Source organism: Camelus ferus, chromosome 4 (genome assembly GCF_009834535.1).
Source record: "Camelus ferus isolate YT-003-E chromosome 4, BCGSAC_Cfer_1.0, whole genome shotgun sequence".
In the NCBI taxonomy this organism is placed as follows: domain Eukaryota; kingdom Metazoa; phylum Chordata; class Mammalia; order Artiodactyla; family Camelidae; genus Camelus; species Camelus ferus.
In genome coordinates this window covers 39,629,308-39,656,443 of record NC_045699.1, presented here as the reverse complement: position 1 = coordinate 39,656,443, position 27,136 = coordinate 39,629,308, and the positions used below count along the sequence as shown (strand labels likewise).

At 42.2% G+C, this 27,136-nt stretch overlaps 2 protein-coding genes across 13 annotated transcripts in view; one reads left to right on the top strand and one right to left on the bottom strand.

The window, feature by feature from the left end:
* Nucleotides 1-27,136, bottom strand: part of GCNT1 (glucosaminyl (N-acetyl) transferase 1) — a 143,581-nt gene that overhangs the window by 1,532 nt on the left and 114,913 nt on the right. For 2 of the 7 annotated variants that reach the window (XR_004319281.1, XR_004319283.1), the window contains 2 exons: nucleotides 19,176-19,304; nucleotides 15,994-17,762 (listed from right to left, as the gene is read on the bottom strand). The gene's annotated coding sequence lies outside the window, so the exon portion shown is untranslated. Of the gene's footprint in view, nucleotides 1-2,595; nucleotides 2,889-12,612; nucleotides 12,906-13,185; nucleotides 13,269-15,993; nucleotides 17,763-19,175; nucleotides 19,305-27,136 lie in introns of those variants that run through there. The other 5 variants (XR_004319285.1, XR_004319286.1, XR_004319284.1 and 2 more) reach the window with 5 other exon arrangements.
* The window catches only part of PRUNE2 (prune homolog 2 with BCH domain), a 233,612-nt gene that overhangs the window by 199,131 nt on the left and 7,345 nt on the right, over nucleotides 1-27,136 (top strand). For 2 of the 6 annotated variants that reach the window (XM_032477876.1, XM_032477871.1), the window contains 8 exons: nucleotides 6,939-7,112; nucleotides 9,706-9,714; nucleotides 12,606-12,708; nucleotides 13,358-13,489; nucleotides 14,646-14,732; nucleotides 18,660-18,758; nucleotides 22,000-22,035; nucleotides 26,885-26,932. In XM_032477876.1, coding sequence (XP_032333767.1) covers nucleotides 6,939-7,112; nucleotides 9,706-9,714; nucleotides 12,606-12,708; nucleotides 13,358-13,489; nucleotides 14,646-14,732; nucleotides 18,660-18,758; nucleotides 22,000-22,035; nucleotides 26,885-26,932 — 688 coding nt within the window. The other 4 variants (XM_032477873.1, XM_032477872.1, XM_032477874.1 and 1 more) reach the window with 4 other exon arrangements.

Here is a 27,136-nt window from a genome sequence, read left to right as displayed (position 1 = left end):
CCTCCCTGTTGCCCCCAGAGAGCTTTGTCACCCAACATATGAACCTTTTATTTTTATGAATAGTAAAACTGCCAAGCAAAGTGGTGGTGGCTGAGCAAACTGGTAATTAAAGCTGCCACTCGCTGACACAGTTCTTTTTATTTAGTTGACACAGTTATGTGGAAAGAACCAGTTTAAGGGCCACCACCCTGCTTTTAGGTCTTAAATTCAAAGGAGAGGATTTTAAAATAAGTTGAATTTTAAAGTCCACCTTGATTTTCAAGTGAAATATCTATGTTCAGACACCATTTTAAATAAACAAAAACATTAAACATTGAAAACACAAAGGACATCTGAATAGCTATATTTCATAAACATGCAGATGTAGATAACTGAGTGTATAAGGGAGACGGAATACATTTTAGTCCTAAGGTATGAAATAGGTGCTTGAAAGCTGTATGGTTTGGTTTGGTTTGGTTTCCTGTGTGAGTGTTTTGAACTAGGCAGATACATTCTAAACAAAATTGGAGTTTTTAGGGCATAAGATTTCAAAAATGTTTGGTCAGTAATTTTATTTCATGAACACTTTTCATAGTTCTTACTATATGCCAAGATCTATGCTAGGTGCTTTATAAATATTACCTATTTTAATCCTAATGTCAATCATATGAATAGGTATTATGGTTATTTTAAGATGAGAACACTGAGACACAGAGAGGTTAAATAATTCACCTAAGGTCACACAGCTACTAGTAAAGGTCAGAACTAGCAGCCAACCTGAGCTGTGTTTGACTCTTGGGCCATGCGCCTCCATGAATCTACTGAGTGAAGAGGAGGATCTTTTATGAGCTCAGGCTAGCATACCTGAAGCCAAGCGTAGTGACTGCCCCCCTCACATTTACATGCCTTTTTATCCAGCCATTTTGGGGCCCTTACTTTATCAAGTGCTTGAAGGACCTTCACACCATTTGCCTGTTTTATTCAACAGCTGATGATCAAACATTCCTGCCAGGCTGTTTGCCTACAATGTGATTTTGCTTATAGAAAATGTTGGAAGCTCACCATCAAAGGATGTTGAAGTGGTCTTCCCTTCAAAGCAAGTTTCTTTAATAATGGTGTCCAAATAGTTGGAAAACATCATTCAAAGTACCGATATAAGTAAGGGCTGATTTCCTTCGATATTTATAAGTGCCAAAGATATTAGCGGTATGTAGATAGTGAAGGATTTAGGAGGCCAATCTTTCATATTAAGGGAGTTCTGAGTTTTTTTTTTTTTTAATAGTTTATGACACTTAAAAATATCTAAAGGTCAGAAAAAATGATGCCCAATTTCTATTTTCCAAACCAACCACAAAGTTATTTTTACCATAATTCAGATCTCAGCAAAGGCATTCTGTAAGGGAAATGGAAAAAAATGATAAAAAAAAAAAATTTGAGCCTGAGTATTTCTGATAAGAATTATAAGAAACATTCGTGTGCTCTTACATTTGTTCTTCTTAGGCTCCGAAGCAAAGTTCAGTGACCTCATTTAAGTCCTCTTTTCTGAATCCTAACCCCAATGACAGACGGTTTTCCTGTGTGAAAAGAGGTACCCCGACACTCAGGATACAGCAACATTTTTGTCCAGGGGGCCGCTTAACTCGCCTGTCTGCGGTCTTCCATTATTTTCACAGCCTTTAGGCAACCAGCTTATAAAATCAATTCGTTTTAACTCTGCATATAAACTACTCAAGTGTTAAGCTTACTCTGTTTTACCCACAAGCAATCTGATGCCATAGTGATGATGTGGTCTGAAGGGACGATTTTCCTTTGTACTTCTGTATGCTGAGTGTTCACATTCAAATTAACTACATACCTGCTCTTTGCCACCTAAAGGACTTTCAAGGCTTTCTTAACTGTATACAGGCTGTCTTTCCTCTAACAAGAAGAAGTCCAAACAGGGAGGGTATGAAAAAATTGAAGTGGGAAGACCATTTAGAAAGTTACTGTTGTCGCCTGGGAAGAAGGCACACCTCGGACTCTAGCAATAGCAAAGAACACGCAGAAAGCCTGTGACTGAATCCCAGCTGTGCGCTTCCCAACTACACTGGACTATACTTTGACAGGAAAAAACTAAGTATTTTCTCAGTTTGTGATACTGGCAGAGGATGAATCTTAGCTTAAGCTTCATTCTATCTAGAAGGGTCCTTAAAAATACATTTGCATCATTATATGCTTTTGTAAAATTTGAAAAAAAAAAGATTATTTTCCTTAAAAAGCTCCCTCCCCCCAAAATTATATATGTTTCAGGCCTAACAAAACCTGAACCCACATTGGATACTCAGATAAACCTAAGTAGCATAAAAGGGAGAGATGAAAGGTACACTAGAAATGAAAATTAAAAGTTAGTTTATAAATCCTCTAGGGTATTTGGCATAATAGTAAACATGTCTTGAATGATGAGTGTCATTTAGAAAGCACTCCCACACATTAAATTAGTAATATTCAACTTAAAGTTCTCCAAATCAGTAATCTGGACTAATACAGAGCATGTTCAAGGGTCATACAGTTATGCCTGTGTTAGTGATCAAATATGCCATGAATAACATCTAAACTCATTTTCTTCCTGGGAGTGATTCCTAAAAGGCAATACAAATAAAGAGGCTCTTTGGCTTAAAAAAAACATTTTTTTTTTTGAGTTCAAACATGGAAGTTTAAAAGACTTTTTAAAAGTTTAAAAGGCATTTTCAGATTATTCATATTCTCAGTGCAAGATCACAACATAGAAAGCTCGCCCCCTTTGCAGACCTTTGTCCCTCCTGGAAGGTCACAGCTGACATCATCTAGTGAGTCCGTATGAACACCAGTGATGGAGACCTCACTGTGATCTCTGTAGCACAGGATATTCAGGTGCTCGTGTACTAAAACATCTCACAAAAAAAGAAAAGAAAGGAAAATGTTCAAGTTAACGTCTCCCCTGTGTGCCAGGGCCTGACTGACTGCAGCAGTCGCCAGGGGGGAAAGCTTGCTCCTGAGAAAAAGAGACAAGGAAATCAAGCATTTCTTAGTGGAGAGGGCATGAGACCAAAATTAAATTTGGAGGGCCTAGGGGTAGAGCGTTAAATGAGACCTGAAATTTTTGAAAACAGTGAGAAAGTGAGGAAATGATGGCTGTGGGGGAGGATGGTAATTTATAGTTACAGCAGAAGAATTATTACGATCAGGAAGATACTGTTCTTTCAAGGGAGTAAAGGAGCTCTACTTCTTACTAGCTTATATTGTTGAACTCCAGAAATGAACACCTTAAGAAACTTTACTATACCCCTAGCTCTTATGCAACTCTTTTCCTTTTTCTTTTTCTTAATTTACATCAATCAGAAGAAGTAAGGAAGGAAAAGGGGCCGTACCAACTTGGCCGCTCTCACTCTCTGAAACACTAGGAATAACATTTCATAAAAACGTCCAGCCTTGAACTTATATACCAAAATGAGTAATAAGGCTGTTTTTAAAAATAAACTGTAGGGAAATGTGTTCATGGATACATACATACCTTTAAGGTAGGAGTATCATTTCTTACTCTGATACAACAATCAAATAACTTAAAGACAAAAATCAACAAAGTTAACTATGTAAAAATATTATATTCCTAACTAGAAAAAATTCACCAATTCAAAAGCTAAGCATGAGGCAGGAAAATAATTGAAATACGTGACACAGTTCTATATAGAGGATGCCAACAAATCAGTAAGGACCACAATAGGCAACGGATTTGCCAGGTGCCTCCCTGCCAGTAAGAGGAACAACAGATTTTTTTTTTTGGTGGTGGTGGGTGGTGAACTAGGTTTGTTTATTTATTTATTTAAGAGAAATATAAATAGCTAATAAACACAAACATTCTCATCTTCTTTCATAATTAAATATACACTAAAATAACAAAGAGAGTTGTTTCACCCTGAATGTTGCAGGGGTAAAAACCTCGATAACCCCCTGTGTCTTTGGTAGTGTGAGGAGACAGGTACTCTCGTGCCGTATGGTGTGATATATTCAAGGGTAAAAATGTTCATAAAACCTTTCAGTGCTTATACCCTCTGACCCAGCACTCCATGGCCAGAAAGCTAACTTACAGTAGTATGTGCACAAAAGAGGTTACGTACCTTTACAGAGACACTTACTGCAGCAAATTCTTTATAAGAAACAACCACCAACAAAATAGAATAAAACTGAGTTCCCATCACTATAGGATTGACAAACCTAAAGACACCGGTCAATGGAGTACTCTAGGGTGAGTAGAGTTTACATTCGCTGAGACAAGAAGGAGCCTATGCTGTCACAGTAGACATACGGTATGCATAGAACATGCAGAATATACAGAATAATCATACTTTCTGGGGGGAAAAATTATGTGCACACGCGCCTAGAAAGACTACACAGCAAACAGTGAGAGAGGGGCGTTGGCGATTTTTGCTGTTTTCATGAACAATTTCTGTATTGCTTGCACTTTTACTAGTGTGTTTTATTTTTATAACCAGGAAAGAGAACAAACCATACCAAAAAAAAAAATTTTTTTTAACAAAGTAGCCTCAGTTAAAGCATGCAGAAGACAACACAACCCCATACCGCTCACCGGGGTCAAGTTAGAGCAGGCCAGGAAGTCCCAAACAGGATGAAGAGGGGCTGCTGCACGGGGAGCTGACGGCAGGGGAGAGCACGTGTGTACAGGAGCATCGGGAGACAGACCCCCATCAGAGCCCTGAGTTCGGAGGGAGCAGAGCCCAGAGGGAAAACAGGGTCCTGGGAAGAGCTGAGTATCCAGGGTCCTTAACCCAAGTAGGAAGGGAGAGGCAGGAAGGGACCCCTAGACAGGGAGTCCAGGGCAGATGGATGGATTTGGACAAGTGACACAGCGCTGGAGCGGAAGCCAAGGTTGCTGCAAGCGTTCGTGGGAACACAGAGAAAGGCAGAGTGAGGCAAGGTGCTGGTAGCTGTTTGTGTTGGCCCAAAAGGCTGGGACTGCTTCCGTGAAGCTGGACTTCATTTTGCTATTCTAAGTCACAGGTAATTAGACACGTCCGAATGTCTTGCGGAACCTTCTGAAACAATGGCTTTGTTGTGGCTCCCTGACAGATGACCTGTATTTCCAGGAACTTGTCCAAGCTTTATTTACCCGCTCACCCTCCCAAGTTTTACTGAGTGCTCTCTGCAGGTTTCCAAGCTGAGTGTGGCGTGGGTTGCTGGAGGCAGATATTAAAGGTAATTCTGGCCCAGTTCCTTAGCCCAAGGAACTCACTGCCTCATAGTGAAATGAATGAGGATGAGACAGTCACGCATTCAAGGTACAGTGTGGTGGCTCAGGAGAGTACAAAAGGGAAGGGCTGGATTATATTTGCTTCCCAACTCTGTGACCTGAGGTAGTCACTTCAGAGTCTTTCCATGGGTATCAGGTCTCTCATAACACCTCCCATTGTAAATGCTTAATAGAGCATTGCTGTTCTTACTATCAAAGTACCACGGGAAAGCACAAGCACAGTGCAAAGCAAAGGCCACGCCCCATGGATGGAAAGTTAAAAATGATGATATCTCACAGAATTACTGTGAAAGTTATCATCTTTCTTTCCAGGTTACTTAGACATAGCAAGAATAACCATTGTTAAACTCTACTAGGACTTGAAGTAAAAACAGAAACAACTGTTGCTTATTCTTAAAAAAAAAAAAAAAAGTCATATGGTTGCTTTTTTTTGGATGCACAAGAGTGGGTAGTAAGTTTCTCCGCCAAGAAAACTCAGTGGGCTTTTTTGTTGCCTTGGGCACCCACTCACAAATAGGTGTCTCGTGAATTTTTGACCTTGGAGCACTCCTGGTCTACAGGGTGGTTTCTGGCTCACTGTAAAATCTGTGTAGCATATGTTGAAAGATTTATAGGAAGTAATACCAAATTCATGTCCAGATGTGCTCCCTCAGGGGAAGGGGATTCAACCCCATTGTAAGAGTCTTAGAGTGGGGGGGGGGGTCAAGACTGGCAGTCTATCATCAAGATAGCAAGTGGAGGGCCCCCAAAACGCTCTGCGCACTCAGGATGCACCAGGAGACTGGGCCCAAGGAAAGCAAGATTATCTGGGCCTGATGAAAGACTCTGCAGTCTACAACCTGTGTGATCAAGGCGGAGCTGGTATCAGCCTACACCCCACTGGCCCAGTACAGACACAAGACAGCCCCAGCTCTCTTCCTGTCAGTGGATATGGTTGTTCAATCAATCAGTAAGACTTCACTGAGTATCCTTCATGTGGTCAGGACGGTGTTCAGCACTATCAGGGTTACATGTAACAGGGAGCACCATCTGGTTGACTCTGCCAGGAGGGAGCTAGCTGTTGAGCTGTTGGGTAGTCAGATTAAGTGGGGGCACCGGGCAGATAGGTGGAGGGGAGGGAGGATGGTCTGGAAGATGGTACTATGCCTGCCTCCAGCATAAAGGGATTTTACTTCTTCTAAATGAGTGTCAGCAAAAAAAAACAGTTAAAACCTGACAACCATAACTGTGCAGTAGCAAAAAAACTTAACTGGACGTGACCCAATGCTCACTGTACTATAATTAGCATTGATTGAGGTTCAGCCCCGCCTCCCCATGGGTTCTTCTGTGTACATGTGGGTAAGGACGTTTGCAAAGGGGCCAAACCTGACTAAGCATTCCAGGGTCAAGAGCCATCAGTCAATCAAAGAACCACCTCTAAGCCAGGGTACAAGAGAAAGGGGTAAAGTCCTCTGCGTCCCCCCTGCGGTCCGCCCACCTCGCGTTCTCGGAGGTGTGCTTTTCTTTTCCTAAATAAACCCTTTAAAATATTTTGCTACACAGCGCTCTTCGTCTCCTGACTGTGATCTGCTTTTTTGGGTCCGGCAAGAACTGGGGTCTTTTCCTTTTGGGGCAACAGAACTGCCTCAACTCGGAGGTCTTGCTCCTTCAGCCCTGCTCTGTGCTTCATTTCCAGAGGATCCCACGGCCAACAAAGACTCCAGCCAGGAGTCCGAGTCTATTCCAGAGTACACGGTGGAGGAGGAGCGGGAGGACAACCGGCTGTGGAGGACCGTGGTGATTGGCGAACAGGAGCAGCGGATTGACATGAAAGTCATCGAGCCCTACAGGAGAGTCATTTCTCATGGAGGTAACCAAGTTCTGTGCGAATCTGGGAAGCGAGGAGCGGGGCAGATCTAGTTTTTTAACTAGAAGTTAAAGTAGGGTTCTCAGCAGCATGATGTCCCAAGACCCTACTGGGCGGTCAACATTCAGGGCCCCGAAGAGCCAAGAGTATTATTTCACACTCAATTCGATAAACATCGGAAAGCCCACTACAAAAGTGCTTTTCACACCGTGTGTCTGATAGCTCTAATCTTCTGTGCGAATTCCTTGAAAGCCACGGTTGCCCAGCTGAGTGCTTTGTGTCTGGAATCCATGCCAGCGGCCTGTAGGGCTTGACTGTGCTGTTTTCGAGTCCATCCTCCCATGGCCTGCAGCAAGGTCACGACTCCAGAGGTGCTTCTAATCCCAGGGCAATCTTTTGAATCCTCTTCAGAAGCTTTAGGACATCTTTTAAGATTCAGCTTGGTCTTTTTTTTTTCCCCATTACATCTGTGCCTGACCGCAGCCACTTTCCGCCCAAGCCTCCACTTGCTTTGGGAGGGACAAGGGAGAGAGAAAAGGCTCTGTTTGGTGTTTTCGTTGCTTCTGCGGTGCTCCAGGAGGCTTGGTTAATGTGGGCTTCACAAAAAAGTCAGATGAGCACAGGCAACACATTCGCTGTTGTCAGCTTCAGGAGACGTAAATGGCTGCTTGGTTTTTCAACTGCATGCATGACTTTGCTGTGGTCCTGGGGCACCACCCTCACCACTCGGCTGTTCTAGAAAAAGTGTAAGCTGACAAGGCAGCTTTCTCGCTTCCTTAACAAGGACAGGGAAATAAGCATCTTGGCGTTGCATTAAACCCAGAGCTTTTGTTTTCTAACAAGCAGAAGGGCATCTTGTTTTTTCACTCAGACTTCCCTCCACCACACATTTTCCACTCTCTGCTCCATGCATGGCTACGTCCCATGGGAAGACTACCCAGGGCCCCACCCTTGATGGTGAAGGAATCTAGGTGCCCCTGGCCGTGACCTCCCTTTTTCCTGCCCCACCATTTGACCTGAAGTGGTGACAGAGCCCGGTGACAGCTGCCGTGGGGCTGGGGCAGCTTCCTCTAAGGGAGACTTTTCCCATCACAATGGGAGCAGGCCTGATCCTGCCACAAGTGATGGACGGCTGGCCCCAGCGTCAGCCATGGTGTTCTCCTAATGAAAACCACAACCCGAACACCAGCCGCATCTTGCCAGAATGTCAGGCCTCCTTTGTCCCACCCGTTGGGTACGTCTGGTTTGTTTGCTTTTTAGAAATAAAGAGCAAGCAAACCAAAACAAAGGCTGGCCTTTGTGCATTCGGAAAGCTACAAGAAATGGAGGAAAGTCTCTCAAAGTAAATCCCAGTCACCCAGTGACAATCCCTGCTGCATTTACGCCGCGGTGAAGTTAGCTGTGGGAGGTGGGTGGGCTTAGCCCGTGGGTCCGGCGCCTGAGTCAGGAGAGACTGGTTATTGTCAGCACTCTGGGGTCGGAAAAAGCCACTGCTTCTGCCTGTCACATTCTTTGTCAAAATTCACTGCACACCTCAGGGCTAACATGGTTTGCTGTGCCCTCCATCCCCGCCACTCCTCCCCTCGGCACTCGCTCCTCTCCTGTCTGTGTCGTGAGCTCGTCTTCTCGTCTGTATGACTGTCTGGTTTGTTTGAGAGAGAAGGCTCCTCTCCTGTCCCCAGCTCTGCCTCGGCCTGCTCCAGGCACCAGACTGCATGAGGGTACTGGGCCGCACCCCCCGGAACGTTAGCGAGATGCCCCTTCTTCCTCGACCCCAGACAGCTTTTGTGCTCCGTAGGGGAAGACAGTTCCCGTGTTGCTTCTGAATTTGCCAAAGCTTTGTCTGCTGCGCTGGAGGCTCACGCCACTTTCCCAGACCTTAATGATGATCAAGTCACACTGCCCGGTTACCAGTCCATTGAACTGGCCATCCCTGGCTTCTGACGAGCATTTAAAAAGCAGCACTCCGTAGTGAACAAAGATGTTTCGGTGCCTTGCACTCTGCTCTGAGGATGTTTTCCCACTCAGGCCAGTAGGAAGGCACCAGCTGTACTGTGCTCTGTGCAGCAGGATGGCAAGATGGGGGTGATTAAAAGAGCTGCCTGAGTTTGCTGCACTGCCAGGCCCTGCAAGTGTGCACCCTAGCTGGGAACGTCTGTGGGTGAGAGCAGTATTGGAGCAAATAATTCGGCCTTCAGCTTTGGTGGCCTTGACATGAGCTGTGGCCAGAGGCCTGGGACACACTGTAGGTCCGGCTTCAAAATCCATCTTGGCCACTGATCAGTCTGTGACCTCGGTACATCACTTCACTCCCCTGGGCCTCGGTTACTTCCACTGTCCAAAAAGGGTGATCTCAAAGCCAGTGTCCCCTCCTCCAAGCCCATGAGTAATAGCCCTGCCATCTGCTTGAATAAAAAAGCAAAGAGAGGTCTGGGTGGTTTGGATCAGCCAATAGCGTGGGGTCATTCTGAGGCCAGAACTGGTGTTTCTGAACCAGAAGCAGGGAACACGATGAAATAAACAAGGGCAGTCACGCCAAAGCATTGTAACGAGGAGTTTCCTTTCTTGTGTTTTTACTTCTCTTATTTCATTATAGGAGACTCAGGTAACCTTCTCTGCAGTGTTGCTGGACAAATGATCCTGGAAAGAATGCGGACAAGAGTTGCAGGCTGGGGGGTGTGTGTGTGTGTTCTTGGTTGAGACTGTGGCATCTTTCCTTCTCTCCCCATCCCATTTGTTGGCCGGCAAACTTGTGTTCCACCCTTTCATGCCTGTCTGTTCGACCTCAGGTAAGGTTTGCACCGTTGCTTCTGAGGGTGGCAGGAGACCCCGTGGTGGGATGGCTCATGTACCTCAGTGCACACACCCTGAATTTGCTTCACCATTACTGAGAGGAGAGTCTGATAAGTACATGTTTAAAAAAAAAAACCTGAGCCTCAGGTGAACTGTGCACTTGTTGACAGGCAACTTCACTTGAGTCAGCTGCATCTTAAGCGTAGAAATTGGGTTAGATGAGCCGCTTGAAGGCGTAGGCAAGGATCGAAACACAAATGGTCCTGTTCATTCTAGTTACTGCACTTTGCCAGTGACTGTTGCCGGAAGTAGCTCCAGAGCCTGACTCTGGACTGAGAAGGAAAACTTGCACAAGGAAAGCTTCTCTTTCCTTCCTTACACCTTCCATCTCCCCCTCTCTTCTTGTCTTCTTCTTTCTTTTGCCACTTCTTCCCTTCCTACAGTTCCTCTGCCTCAAAGTGCAAAAATCCATTTTCATGTGTAAATTTCAGTAATTTTTCTTTATAGCAAGAGACATTCCTGACTTAGACAATGATCAGGAAGTGGTAAGTTAATCCTTAAGAATTCCTTCGGTTAGATGAACCCAAGCAAACACGACGCTACAGCATTCCAAGGACAGACAACAGTGACACGCAGAGCTGAACTGCCATGTGGGATGACTTCTGAAGTACTGTTTACAAACCTCAGTCTTTCCTCAAAAAAAAAAAAAAGCCACATTCTTAGAAATTCTCCAGAAATAGAAAAAGAAACCAAAGGAACTGAGCAGTCACGATCTTGAAATTATCCTGACACCCTGGAGCCAGACAGCCATGTTCAGAAAGATGCTTTTGAAAGGATGCTGTTGTCCTTGTTTCTAAGATGGATTCACTAGGTCTGCTGTTTCTTTTCACGAACCTGGTCTTTTTCACTGTGCTAGGTCTGACCTGCACACTTTCGTGGTGCTCAGATTCATTGTCACTGGGCCACCCTGTCCCGTGTGGATTTCTATTCTGTTATGAATCTCCCTAAATGAAACTGTTTGGTGGAACAAGCACTTGTATTAAAATATATCTCCTTCTGCCATTTTCCTTCATACCACATTCTAACAAGCAGTTGGTAAATACCCCAATACTGGATAAGATGGAACGAGCGTGAAAAATCCAGAGGGAAGCTACTGCAATCCTGTTTTGCAAACATGTGTTGCCTCAGGTGTATACTGACATAGGTAGCATCTTCTAAGATGTGTAGCATAAACACCGTCTACAACCACCTCAAATTGGTAACATACACAAACCCATAATTTGATGTATTTTTAGTTGGTATTGCTTTCTTCCCCACCTCTTTTGTGGTGGAGTCATACTCTCTATTCTTGTAGAGAACATCTTATTAAACTGCTTTTCAAGAGTTAAGCCCATCCAAATCTATATCCAGCCACTATTTCACTGCCTTGTAATCACCAGAGGGGTATTTGTGGAGTTCTGAAAAACTGAAACACACTGAGTTCTGATCAGGCTTATGGGTGTGCCCTGTCCTCCAACTCAAAGCTTTGAGATCTCTATTTGCTGATTCTGAAGTCCAGAACTATGTTACATGACACATAGCACAGATATTTTTAAAAGGCTATTAAAAAATAAAAATACAGGGCATGGCTTCCATTTTTAAGTCTGGAAGACATGCTAAGATTCCATACACACACCTGTGGCGGTTTGACCGCCACTTGCCATGAGTTTTAAAGCTGAGCTCTCAGGGAGCACAGAGCTTGCTGAAAGGACAGGGCAGAGCTGTCACAAGGGGGTAAAATGTCCTGAGACGTCTGTCCATTTTCCTCAGCCCTTGACATTTCAACGGCCACACTTGCCTCCGCTCTCCTGCGGCCACCCGCAAACGGCTCTCACCCCCTCCCTCCCTGACCAGTAAACACGTACGACCAGGGAGTCATTCTCAAGTTTTCCCGAAAGCACACCTTTTCATAAAACTCAAAGAGAGGCATCCTTTAACCAGTCCCTTCTTGAGTCTGCCCTCTTCTTAAGGGTCTAGGCTCTGAACTCTGTGCTCAGTTATTCTAGGCCTGACCAGAATGTACCCCGGACCTGTCTGTTGAGCCTGGAGATCCCAGGGAAGCTCCGGGCAAGTACACCAGGCCTCAAAATCAAAGTCAAGGTGTTTTCCTGTTCTACTCACTGGTATCTGGTCAACGGAGCATGTGAGTCTCAGATTATACAGCAGTTCAGTGACTAAATTTTTCCTGCAGATCGATCAGGGCCTAAAACTGGGAGGAGCTAAAGAGGATAAAACAGAACCCCTTCCATAGCCACTAAAGGAAAGAATAAATATGTCAATTAGCTTTTTTATTCTATAAATTAGCCCTTAAGTAAAAAAAATGTTGCTCCCCCATCCTTTGATAAGTTAATATTTATACACCCACTTATGACTATTTACAACACACATAATCATCCACAATAGGGAGACTCTATAGATGCAGATATATTCACACTGTATATTTAAGAATCTATATAACATGCCTTAACCACTGAAAGATGACTGTATGTGCATGTATTTAGAGAAGCAGCATTAGAGAAGCAGCACACAATGCTTTTTTAAAGATTTACCTGTGACATCCACATCCACACACTTGCCAAGGCGTCCAGATTTATCCTTCTGGTTAAGTATTATCTTGTTAAGAGCTTTCAATTGGTTACAAATGTCTTTCTGTCTGTCCCCCAGGATACTATGGGGACGGCCTAAATGCCATCATTGTGTTTGCCGCCTGTTTTCTGCCAGACAGCAGTCGGGCGGATTACCACTATGTCATGGAAAATCTTTTCCTGTGAGTGATGCTTATGACAAAGTGCTTTGAGTTAATGTCTGTGGGCATGTACATGGCAGATAGAGCGTCTTTAATAAAGGGAAATAGATGATGTAGAATATGCTAAGCCTTTGATTAGAAGTTGATGAAATTTGTGTCAAGGAAAATTGCTCACGCGACCAGAAGCTTCAGAGGAGCTGTTTTGTCAGTAGAGCGAGCTGAAAACAAAATGAACAGTTTGGCCTGTAGTTAAAAATTTATGTAACAGCCTTTGGGTGAAGTGTTATTTTTGTTCCCTGATAACATGTTCTTAGTCAACTGGTGATAACCTGACTCCATTTATACCTGCCTTTACTTAATCTGACTTGCCCTTAGTATAGAAGAACACTGTTGACATTTCTGAAGGTCAGATTTCCAACCCACACATTTTTCAAGTGTACCTGCATTTAAAAAACAAAAGAAAAAAGATAATCATACAAATAAATGAGTAATACTCACTCTCAGAGAAATGATCTTAGGTAACTTCACTCTTCTCCAGGTGAAGAGGTGATATGGGCAACCATTCTTAAATGTCATGCACCCTGTAATTTAAATGTTATATAATTATGGGAAATGAGATGAACTCTTTCATGTGGGAACTAAAGACAATCCTCTTCCTTCCTGTGATCAGATATGTAATAAGTACTTTAGAGCTGATGGTAGCTGAAGACTACATGATTGTGTACCTGAATGGTGCAACTCCACGACGGAAGATGCCAGGGCTAGGCTGGATGAAGAAATGCTACCAGATGATTGACAGACGGTATGTTGCCTCCATGATTTCGTCGCTATTTTGACTTCCTCAGTAACTCCCACCTCTGATGACCTCTTAATTTACCAGAATGCAATCACAATTGAGGAACACTAAATTCATGCAGATTTGAGATGATAAATTATAAAAACATTAATGAAAAGTGTCACTTGATGCCCCGAATTTGAAATATAGCAGAACTTCCTCAGATTTTATTAAATGTTATAATCTCAAAATTGGCGACCAAGTATTTTAAAGTATCATATGCTCTTGCCACATGGAGGCACATCTGGAGCTGACAGACCAGTCTCCTGGTATCGTGTGTCCTGGGTGCTGCTTTTGTGCTCTGGGACTGTTGTGACTTAGGCAACCATTCTGCTCTTATTTCAACATTCTCTGTTAATTCTAGTCCTTAGGGAGCCCCTTCCTCAAGACACATCACTTCCATCCATGCTGGTTTTATTAGAACAAAACACATTATTGCCATCTACCTTGTCATAATAAGCATACACACGTATGATGTCTGCCATAGGTGTGGTATCCCCTCAGGTGCGGCCCCTGCCATAGCAACATGTGAGTGCCCTGTTACAGTACCTAAAATCCATTCAATCACCTAATACATAAAGTAGCATTGCTAATGCTGAAAAGTATTCCTGAATTACCAGAAATGTTAAAATGATCATCTGAAGGCCAACCAACCACATGAAACACTGCTACTATTTTCAGGACACAGAAGAAACCAAGGCTCAGTAGAACAGGTTGGCTGTGTTGCTAGCAAGAGTGTATTCATTTCAAAATAGTAAAGAAAATGCTGACAAGAATGAAAAGCACTGCTAAACAAAAATAGGCCATGATGGTTATAGATTTGTGCACTCCAGGAATACAACCATTCTGTTTTACATTTATTTCTATGGGAAAATGAGGTTTGAATCATACAAGTTTCAAATTATACTTCAAAAATTTTTAAATTCTCTTTATTAATCATGACATTCTGTACCTCCCTACCAGATAATAGTATCTTGTGTAGAACTCCCTAAATTTATACACATATATATATATATATATCTCCTTATATATATATAAAATATATTCTTGTTTGGGGATAGACTTTGTTTTAATTCCTACTCAAAATAGGTTATAAGTAATTTTTTTTCTTTTTTGAAAACAGGCTGCGGAAGAATTTGAAATCATTCATCATTGTTCATCCCTCTTGGTTCATCAGAACAATCCTTGCAGTGACACGACCTTTTATAAGGTATGGTCATTCTTACAGTAAAAGTAAAATTACTACTAGTGGTTTTTAAAAATATGTATTCATTGTCTTAGAAACAAAAATTCACAAACCAAGAGAGTATTTAGGAAAATACATTTTGCCTCTGCCTTTCCTGAAAAGATACTATGGACTGTCCAGCAAGAATCTAAGTATGAGTGAGCATTAGTTCATAATGAATATTTTCCCCCCATGATTATAAAGCATGACCTCTGTGTTGCTTGCTGTAAACACAGAAGGTGAAATAGTAGGATTTCCATGCCATATTACAAAAGGGAACAGATAGATTACTTTTAAAGTAATACGGTATTGTGTCGAGAATCAGCGAGGTAGTAGAGTAGCATGACAATGGAAAATAAAGACAAACCAAGGACAGAAACCGAAGCCACGTCTTAATTGTTCTGTTGCTTCTGAACAAATACCAGGCAGGACACTAAAGTCAGGCAGAGTCTGAGCAGCCGTTTTGAGGCTTTGTTTTGGTCATCCATGAGGCTTCTTGGTTTAAATTCAGTTCAGATCTGTAAATATTTGTTCATCTGTTTTGTGTTAGCTTGCCATATAACCTTTATTTGGGGAATGCAAAAAAAAAAAAAAAAAAAAAAAAGAAGATATGCCTCATATCTACCAAGACTGAAACAGTTAAATGAAAGAGAGTATGGGTTTTCTAGAGAGCTTTAAAAACAGAGGGGCAAAACGTGTACGTGATTAAAACGTACAAACTATTCTATATAAAATAAGCTACAAGGGTATATTGTACAACGGGGAATACAGCCAATCTTTTATAATAACTTTAAATGGAATATAATCTATAAAAATAGTGAATCACTGTGAACTAATGTGACTCAGCTATACTTCAACTAAATAATGTAATTTATATATTATATATATTATTAATATGCATTATGATGATGATAAAATAATGTCTTGCCTAACATCAGGATACAAATTAGATAAATTAAAATTTTTCTGTCTCAAAGTTATTAATGAATCCCTGAAAAAATTCTGATCACTTCTGGAGAAAAAAATTAAAGGTTAAAATCCTTTATATTTTTTTTTACATAGATTTTACTGTGCTTTCCAGAGTCCATCTTTTTGGTTCAGTGTTCACTTGTATTTCTTTAACATTCCCACTCCCTACTTCCCACAACTGAACAGCAGGATTCAACCTAGTTCTCCTCTGGCAAAGGTTAGCTCTTTACTATATACCATGTTAAGTTACTTTAAAAAACAATATGAGCTTTTAAGATACACAAAAAGCATTTATTTTAATAATAGCACAAAATGCTTTGACAGGGGAGTAGGAATCAATGTATAATAAAAAGCTTACACAAACTCCAATGACCAAAAAAGTAAACTTTAGAATTGATACTGGTTCACTGATGTTTGTTTAATAATTCAGCTCTTATAATTATAAAACAAACATGTTTCTTCTTGATAAATATAATCATTTTTCAATATTCTTACCATAAAATAAGTCAACACTTCTTATTGAAGGGAGTGGCAAGAGGAGAATAATTACAACAACAATATTAAAATTGTAGCAGGTAGTATTGTGGTAAATCACATACAATAATGGCTTACATTTATGGAGTATTTACATGCATTATTTTATTTAACTCTAATGACAATCCTCTGAAGGAAGTTCTATTTACCCTTTCTGTTATGGGAAAAAACAGTGAGGTGAGGTCAAATAAATTGTCCAAAGCAGGAGCCAGCAAACCCATTCTGTAGAGGATCAGATATAATATTTTAGGTTTTGTGGGCCATACGGTCTCAATCACAACTCCTTAGCTCCGCCATGGTAGGGCAAAAACAGCTGTAGACAATATGGAAATAAGTAAGTGTGGCTGTGCGCCAGTAAAACTTGATTTATGAACACCGAAGCTGAATTTCCTGATACTTTTTACATGTCACAAAATATTCTCATTGGGATCATTTTTCAACCATTTAAAAAATGTAAAAACCATTCTCAGCTCAAGGATTATTAAAAACAGTCAATTAGCTGGCCAACCGCAGGTCTAAGGTAACATAGCCAATAAATGACAGACTCAGGCCTTGAACCCAGTGCCCGCCTGATTCTAAAGAAAATGCATTTCGAGTACTTAAACATTGTATTCTACAGTTTCATCATGTAAGATTCTCTTTAAAGAGCTCCCTGTGAATCAGGGAAAGCAACTTTTCAATTTGGAAAAAAAAAAAGTCACCAAAACGTATTCTACGTCTTTTCACTGCTAAAGGGTGACACCTGTGATGGAGGTATATGGCCACTTCATTTTCTAAATGAATTGTTTGTCTGTGTCAAGCACTGGGTTAGCTGCTGGAGGCTGAGAACTACACAGCTCAACCGCTGTCCTCAAGGGGCTCACAGCCTGGCAGCTGACCTCGGCCGGCTAGTGAACAGTCATAAGCCAGGCACAAAGGAAGCACGAGGGGGTGTCACTCAGGCTGCGGGGGTGCTTAAGGTAACAGGTGGAGCGTGAGGACTGAGAATCTGCATCAGGAGCGTCTTTCCAAAAGAATGAGCCTGCAAAACGAGTTTTGAAAAACGAATAGGATGGGCTAGCTAAAAACAGGTAGAGGAAGAGGAAGCAGCAGGTACAAATACACCAGGAAGGAAAGAACATGGCCTGTTTGGAGAACAGTCCATTCCAGTGAACGCACCCCCAGAGCTGGAGGTTTCCCCCTTGCATGACTTCTACCCTCTTATTCTACCCACTCCACCTTTTATCAAAACCAAAATGTAGCTCAGAACCTCCAGAGGAAGGAAGTGACCTAAGAGAGCATGTCATTGGTAGTGTGTCCACCCAAGACTCACGGCCCAGGGTCAAAACTGCAAGAGAAATGTGAAAGACAGTGTATAGAGAAATGACCTTGAAAAGACGTCCTATCAGGATGCACGGCAGTTGAACAGAAGGCAGTTCAGGTGGCAGACAGCTCAGCATCCTCCCAGAAGGCTGACGGGGCCTTTTCATGAGAGACTAAGAAAGTTTGATGCTTGATCAAGTTCTCTTTCAACTGGAATGATACATTTTTAGAATTAGTTTGCTATGACACTAATAATACAAAAATGCCTTTTTCTTATAAAACATCCAGTCATGAGAGATAGGACCAAATTCTTCCTTCCACAACTCCCAGTTCTGTTCCCAACCCCAGAAGCTTCCCTAGAAGCAAATTCCCTTATCACTTTCAGGGATCTCCTTGCAAGTTGTTTTCTGTGCACTGACACACATTTGAAATGACAACATTTGGATGAAAGCCGTTTGTAACTCAAATCTAATTATTGGAACATGTTTTTTGAACACTGGTTCATCTGGAATGAACTCCCAAACTAAAACTTAAAAAAAACCTAAAAAAATTTTTAAACTAAAACTAAAAAAAAAAAAAAAAAAAAGAAGAAAATAAATTTATATATACTTTAAAAATGTATCAACCTTGGTAGATTCTGAAAGAACTAATGACAACATTTGTGTTTGATAAAAACAAGTAAACGAAACCAAACCAACCATAAACCAAACCAGTGACCATTCAGAGTGGCAGGAACCACCAGGAGGCCATGTGTGTCCCAGAGTGTGGACCCTGCAGTCAGAATGCCTGGTTTAAATCCAGGCTCTGTCACTTACCGAAGGTGAGACCTTGAGCAGATACTTAATTTCCTATGTCTTGAGTTTCCTTATCTTTAAAAAGAGAATAATAATAGTACCTACCTCACTGGGCTATAATGGGAAATAAATGAGTTAATATTATATAAACCACTTAAAATCTGGCATATAGTAACCACTCAAACAATGCAGCCCTTCTTAGTAAGAGTTCTGGGGCAAGGTGACAAGTCTATCAGCATTGTCAGGCAGAGGCAGCAGCCTTGGGAGGGGATGATGGCACGACTAATCTCTTTTTTCTTCTTCTTTTCTTCAGTTCAAAATTCAGCAGCAAAATTAAATATGTCAGTAGCTTATCAGAACTCAGTGGGCTGATCCCAATGGACTGCATCCATATTCCAGAGAGCATCATCAAGTAAGTCCTGACGGTTCGAAGATTTGGTAAGAAATATTGCATGTCTAGAGGAGGAGACTGGAAAATAACTCCTATCTGGAATACGGGGAGATGGCATTATCTTATATTTAAAACAACATTAGGTATTCTCCAGTAAATAGATGTCTTTTCTTATAACCTCAAGATTTAAGTCCTGTTCTTTGAGATCTTCTTTCACATAATCTTGCTGTTAGTGATATCTGCTCACGTTCATGATCGCTCACTGACTTTACTACCATTTTGGAGAAAGCGTAAATTTAACGTGATCAGTGTATCTGTTACTTGTGTCTCCCATGTCTCACGGACACAAGAGGGTTTGAGCGTAGCTTGGATTTCTTTATTGCGTTATATAAGGTAATTTCTCTGGATGACCCCAGGAAAAGAGGAAAAAAAAATTACCTTTTCTCTGTTTTTTTCTCAGTCCTTTTTCTTCATGGTTCCCCTTCAGGTGGAAGACACAGGAGAGGGATGGGCGGCGCAGTTAGGGATGGTTTTCTTACTCGGTGCAGGGACTGAGGCGGCAGCAGCCTGTAGGAAGAAAGCATGGCTCCTGAGGGTTGCAGGATTATGCTGCAAAAGTATTAAGAGTAAGCAGTCAACCAGACAACTGCCTGGTTGGTCCACGATGCTGGAAAGTGAGCCCTCCTAACTGGTTCATTGTTGCAAAGAGCTGTTGTTTCCTGTGGATCGTGTTTTCCCTTCACTACATCTGATTCACTAGTTTTCTGTTTGATTTGAACTGGGTGGGGGATATGTAACCATCAGCTCAGAGAAAACAGACAAGGGTACCCCCATCTTCCTCCAGAAGATGGATAGCAAAATGGACCTTCCAATTTGGGCCTCCAAAAATGAGTCCTCTCACCACCACCCTGCCAAAAAAGGTGGGGGTGGCACGGAAACTGGAAAGAAAAGACTCTCATTTAAAGTGCCTGTGCTGAGCTGGGCACAGAAGCGCTCTGTTTAGATCCTTTGTTTAATCCCCTCAGTAAACCCCCATTTACAGATAAGGAAGATACCTGAGGAAAGGGATGTGCAAAGTGTAAGTAGGAACGAGGAGGAGATGGAACTAGAATTCAAATCCAGGTCAGCCTGGCACCAAAATTCCCATGCCCTTTTCTAGCAGTTTTCTTTACCTCCCCTAAAATATCCATCTAGGGGGGTGGGTATCAGTTCAGTGGTAGAGAGTGTGCTTAGCATGCACAAGGTCCTGGGTTCCATCCCCAATACCTCCATTAAAGTAAATAAATTAATTAATTTTAAAAGAACCACTAAAAAAATAAATAAATAAAAGTAAAACATCCATCTAAAGTCAAAACTCAGGAGTAGATGCATTTGGTCTTCCTCCATCCCAATATCGGGTATGAATAGAGGATACGGACTGGCTTTAGCACTGCCAGTGGGCTCAGCTGCATCAAGCAGAGCGTTCACAGAACCCGGTGGTGGCCGTAATCCTCACTAGGTTCATAGGGTTCCCACACCCAGCACACCTCGCAGCTCTGGCCTGCCACCTTGGAAAGGGGCGCCCCATCTCCAGAATCTTTAAACTAAAAAGCACTGGAGCAGCACTCACCACCTCTAGCGCTGTCTCCCTGTGCAGAAGAAGACAGAGACGGTCCCGCTTCAAGTGGAAGTGAGCACTGGCCACTTCTAGGTAAGCAGGGCAGCGCTTCCCCGGCGTGGCAGCTGGAGGAGAGATGGGCTCGGGAGGCTCAGCCTTAGAGCTGAACCTTCCCACCTCCTCTCTGAGGCTTCAGGCAACCTGCTGCAAACTCGCTGAGTCTGGCTTCAGCATCCGTAAAATGAGAAAGTGAGGAGCACGAGATTCATGGAAAGGTCCTGAGGACTGAATGAGGACAGTGCACACAGAGCATTCAGGAAGCCTCCAGGCACAGAATGGCAGTCCAGAAGGTTCCTTATCATATAACTGTGTTGCTTTTAGAGATTCGTTGTCATACCGGAAAGTTTAATTGAGAAGTTAAGCATGCCTGAAGCACTTTTCATTTATCACATATCAGTTTTCAAGAGCTTCGTTTGGGAATAGTTTGTTTGGGAGATAAGAGTTCCATTTGGAAAGATTTTCTTCTGGAGGAAGACATTTACTACCATGCCTGTCCTCCCCACGGGCCCATGATTTCCCCCGTCTTTCGCAACCCATCTCCTCTGGATGTCCTTTCTCTCATTTCTGTAACTGACCCTCATTGCCTCATTTTCATATTATGCCATTTCCAAATTGATACAAGCCCTACAGCTCCTTCCGGTTACACAATCGTATTCAGAGGATCTGATGTCAGCTAATCCCAGCACCAATATTCAGCCGGGATGGAGCCTGTCATCAGAAGGCTTACAGAGAAACGAGCCAAATCTGGAATCATTTTATAGTCATTGATTACAGTCAAATCTTGTTATTCACAGCAGTGATGTTCTTATGGGTTTGAACAGCAAATACTGAACCATTGTTCCTGGGAGAAATACAGGGCTAAGTTTCCATGAGTCCCTGGTCACAACATTTCCATTTAGCGATTAATATATAACCTTGTTTTATGTGCGTTTCTGTCTAAAGATACTTTACTTGATAGATACGGTTGATTGACTAACAAACCCCAAACTCGTGGCCAACAGCATCATAACTCGGGCCTGAATAAAGCTTATCTAACATATGTATTTTCTCCCTAAGCCCCATCACAGCCTTCTGGTGCTGGGGAACTCTAGCTGGTACTTCAGCACAGTGTTTGGGGAACATTTTAAACAAAGAATTCACCAGCAGAAAGCGCAAAAATAAGGAAACCATGGCACTACACAGACGGTAAAAAGGACACTTGTTTGCAGTATGAGAGGTGAGGCGAGAGGGCGGAGCCTGGCCCACGTCCACCTTGGCCGGGAGCCCACATGTCAGGTGACACAGATTTTTGGCCACACTGTGACCATCCACAAGTGCCATGAAAGTGCCACAGGTGTTGATTCGGAGGCGGCAAATACAGTTTAGCAAGTAGGCGAATTTGGAAACATGGAATCTGCAAATAATGAGAATTGGCTGTTCATAATTATAAATTTGAACTCATTGATTATATCTAATGGAAATAAGATTTCTCCCAAAGGGCAATCTGATTATTATTTGGGTAGGCTTTTTCTCTCCTGATTCGACTGCTCTGTAACACACTGACCTGTCATGTTGTTTCACCTGTCTGCTCATTTTCCTCACCACATTTGTTTTTTATCCCGTAAGGTACGATGAAGAGAGATCTTATAAGAGAAGTGTGAGGTAATAAAAAAATCTCCTGATCTCCAATTCACCCTGGACCCTCTGTGTGTGCACACCAGTGTCTTACTTGTGGGTGACCTCAACACGCTGCCTAAGAGGTCCTCGTTATCAGTCGCTCATAGTGTATCTTTTCCAGTCTTTGTCTCGTGTGCACAGCTGTTGAGGTCAACCTGATTTGCAACTGAAACCTACTAAACCAGACACGTCCCTGACTTGGCCCAGGCTGCAAGCTAACTTGAACTGTACCCAGCAGACTGATGTGGCTGTTTCCAGCTTTACTCAGCCAGCATGTTTCCAGTCTCCTTGCAACTTTGATATCTACCTTAATGAAGGACTTTGCAAAGGAAACATATGTAAACACTGAATGGGAGTTCTTAAAACACCATATTTAACTGAAGGAGGGTGTTTCAGTGCTCCAGCCGATGGTTTTTAGAAGCACATACGCTCCACTTATGTTTGGCTCTGCTTTGCTGGGCGACTCTCTCATGCTCTGCTTGCTTCTTTTCTGTTTCTTTTCGACACCAATCATTTTTTGCTCATGCAGACTGGATGAAGAACTGAGGGAAGCATCAGAAGCAGCTAAGTAAGACTTGGTTTCCATTCAAGCAGCTGGCGTGATGTTGGCTTGCATTTCCGGAATGAATTGGGGAAACTTGCATGCCTGTGGTTTATCCTTGCACCCTGATAATAATGCTGCACTTTAAAAGTTCCCTTTGTCCCATGACAGATGTAATCCCTGTTATATTTTTTATATTTCATACTATAGTCTATTTGCCCCCCACCCCCATGATCTTGGCTATCGTGTTGTTACTGTTGTTTAATTTTTTAAAAATGTATACATGTAATTTTAGGTACCACAGCCAAAGAACACATCACAGGCACTGCCACGTATAACATACAGATGTTACATAACACACAACACATACATGACACACATATATAACATGTGTAACACACATCACACACATAACATCCAGATGATCGCTTAGACATACCAAGGCAACAAAACCTCACTAATTCACACTAACACAAAGAAATGATGACAAGCTGAAATTTGCAATATTTTTATAGATCAAACTTCATGAATTTCCAAGTTTTTTTGTTTTTTTTTTTTTAAGAAAACACCTTATTTAGTGACTTGGAAATATTGCTTAACTAATAGCTTCTGAGCTACTTGGATGAATTTAAAAATCATGCTCTTATTAGAGTATGATTTTCAAAACAGCAAAATCAGATCTTCAATGCAAATCTAAAATGAATACATGCCAGTGATTTTATCCAACTAATTATTTAACGAAGGAACCAGTAAGGTGTCAAAACTAGTTTAAAGAGCATTTGAAAAGCTAGATATCGACAGGCGATGTGTAAAGGAACGCTAAGGAAAGAATGCTGGTTTAGGAACAAAACTGGTTCGTGTTCAAATGTTCAACGGGGCAATAAACTATAACCTTAGGGTTCTCTCTTTCCACTGGACAGAAATTGTCGGCATCTCCGCTCAGTAAAAATCTGGCAAGTTAACATCTGCCTCTACAGAGTCATTGTGAGGTAGTCAGTCTATCAATAGAAAGTCAACTCAGCACTACTTTTAGAGAACATCCAGTGATCTCCTGTTCTTACTTCCAGGCCACAAATACTTTTCCTGACACTATTTGTTCAACATAAGCAAGTGCTCCTTGTAATTCTCTGCGGTATTAAGCTTCTCCATTTCAAATGTTGCTTACCTTGTTAATTTTTATAACCCGTTCCTATTTTAACAGACATTGCAAAAAGCAGAACGCCTCGGCAATGTCCCACAGCCAGAGATTCAGAATCAATAAGATCTAAATCAGTGAAGTCTTCCCTGCCTAGGTGTAAATGCCAGCTCCTCATGAAAACGATCCATTTAGATACTTTGTTCCTACAACACCTTTTCAGTGCAGGTATCCTGGAGAACGACTTACCCATAGTGTAAGCTTCTTCTGGGTTAAAAATGCAAGGAAGGGCTTTTGCTTTAGAAAGTTTAGCATTAATGTAGTTTACTGTTAAATATTTCCATCCTCTAGTTTTCTTTCAAGATAACTGGCACCCCTTTAGACTAACAACACTCAGAATCATACACATTTTTACGCTAACAGACTCTTCTTAGGCTCTAGCTCCACTCTTACAAACAAGACGTTGCGGACGTAAGGACGATACTAGGAATTAAGGAACTGAATGTTGGTGTGTTGTGTTCCTTTAGCACTGACCTGGGCTCATCTCACACGGTGTCATGAGAGTCCCCAGAGAGAGAAATGGCAATGAGTTTCTCTTTCAAATTCTTTTTTTTTTTTTTTTTTTTTTTTTGGATAACATATTTATGAAATGAAGGAGCTGTTTTCAAGACAAAAGATGAGGAGGGCACAGCAGCAGTTCTCCAGGCAAACCCACTATCAAGATATGGTCGACATCATCGCTCCCGTAAAACCTTGCCTCCTTCAACAGGTGTTTTCCCTCCATAGTTCCCCTCTTCCTGCGTGGCTGCCTGCCGCAGGAAAACACGCCCCACTCCTGATTTAGTTGTGTCTCTTTCTCTTTCTTTCTCTCAGGTTCATTTTGTTCTCTACCTCCACAGACCCCTCTCCGCAGGTATCTAAACGGCCCTGGGCGGTCCCGAGCCGCCCTGATCCCCCTCCTAGGGGAAGCACCACAAGCACTCTGCACACGCCCAGCCCATGCTAGATGCCTAGCGCATTCCTGCTGCACGAGTCGGTGCCTGTACATAAGACTAAGATCGCTGCTGTGAAACAGTGGTCCTCAAACTCAGCTGTGCGTCAGAATCACCTGAAGTGCTTGTTAAAGCCCAGTGTCCTGGGCCTCACCCTCCCAGTTTCTGATTCATCAGGACTCAGACTCTATTTTGAACAAGTTCCCAGTAATGCAGATACTACCTGTCTCAGGACCATGCTTTGAGAATAACCACCTTAAAGTAAATGGATGAATAAAAATTAGATTTGTCCTAGGGGGTCTAGTGGGTAAGCCACCTGTCTGAATTCTCCAATTGACCCTATTTCTTTTGATGGCAACATTACAGATAGACGGCATTGACATGTATCTGCACATTTGAAAATGTGGAAGAATTAATTTTACTCCACTGACCACCCCCTGCCCCCAATGATTGAAATACCCCAGAATCCTACCATTTCGACACACTTATCTACATCTCAGCTGCCTTTTAGGCTTCAAAGTGGCCCCCAAATCCTTGAACAGACCGTAGATGATGATTTGGGGTTCAGAAAGCATGGTCACTGCAGATCTATGGTTAGATTCTAGAAGCCAGATAAACCGGATTCCTCATAGTAACCGAAGCACCCTGACTTTCCACATGACCTTAACTAGAAAGCTTCAGGCTGGTTCTAACAAAAGCAAACATATACCTTGTCAGGGAACAAAGCCTATCTGTCTCGTTTTGCTTTATTCCCACCAGCGTTTTTAAAACTCTACCCTGTCCCCACCTACACCCACACACACCACCTCCACCTCTAATTGACTTTCAGAAGGCGATGTCCTCCACCTGCCCTATTTTTTCCTTAAACCTTTAGAGCTGTAGAGGAAAGAAAATACTTTCGAAGGATAAATTGTATACAGCCTTTCTTATTTTGAAAATGGTGAAGAATCCATCCGCTGCCTTTGGAGTGATGGTACCACGTGAACTGCAAGTCGCTATTTGCTTTGGAAGGATTACGCAAAGTTAACAGGCGGAAAAGCTAGGTTTGGAAGAGTGCCCTTTCTTGATTCCATTCCAGCTTTCCTGGGTTTTTCTAGTGCACTGTCAACACTTGCCTGACTGTCCTTGTTCACCAGAGTTGCCAAATATCCTCCATAAAAACACCACCACCAGCGAGAAGGGTAGGGAGAGCGGAGAGGGGAGAAAAGGACCTCTGCCCTCCCCAGGGAGGCAGCCTTCTGCCACTTTCAACAAAACACCTAAGGTTAATAACAAACAGCGCCAACAGATACACTGGCTTGTCAAATTTTCACATCACAAAAGAACTGTCACATGTAAAAAGCATCACAGAATCTCTTTAAATAGTGCCTGTCTGCCAACAACAAAAAAATATTTACCATGGGGGGAAAAGTAAAAGTTGAAGTGTTGAGTATTCATTGGAAATTAATATAAAGCAAATTTGAAATTTGCTAACAGAGGAGTTTCACCAGTATGGAATCTCACAAGCAGCTAAAAGTACACCAAAAAGCATAAACACATACACAGCATAATCAAACTTCCCTTTCATTATTTTGTATGGTTACATTTTCCTTTCTGGACACGACCAGTTTAGGTTAATGTTCGGAGTCACTTGTTGGACCTGAACACAGCTCAGCTGTCAGGCAGTGTCCTATTATTTTTCTGTAACAAGACCAACAGGGAAAGCTGACACTGGCATTTTTTCTTCTAATGTCTTGGAAAATCTTCATTGTTGTAAAAACACAGTTAACCGTGTTTACATGTAAATAAAATTAGGCTGCTTGAGAGGGACTGTCCTTTGTGTATAAAATATTATATCCATTGGGTTACAAATAAAAATATCCAGTTCCCTGGATAAGCTAGACTGAAAAGTCAGAGAAAAAAATGACACGGACGGAAGTGACCGCTGCAGGTGTTTGGAGTTCTCAATCTTCCTTTTACGTTTCGAAATCATGTGCAATTCCTGTATTTCCAAACTGACGGTAAAAGAATCGCAGCTTAACCTCTTCCTCTGTTCTGGTGTAGGTTTGTTCAGTAGTAGCAATGGGACCACACAGAACAGTTTAAAAAGCCCCAAAATGTCATGTTTACAAAGTGGTAACAGTGGAGAAAATGTTTACTGCTGCCTGTTTTTTTCCTTGCACTCAGAACTAGCTGCCTTTACAATGATCCAGAAATGTCTTCTATGGAGAAGGAGTAAGAATTCATCACGTTAACGACTATGTGGTTACTTACCGTATTGTATGGCTGGGCTCTGGGAGAAAAATATACACTGAGGATTGGGTAAACGCCGCTCAGATGTTCAGCGTTCACAGTCTCTAGTCCTGAAGTTAGGAACTTAGAAAGAAATGTCCCAGCTGAACACTCTCTCATTCATGATCACCACTAACTGTCTTAAAG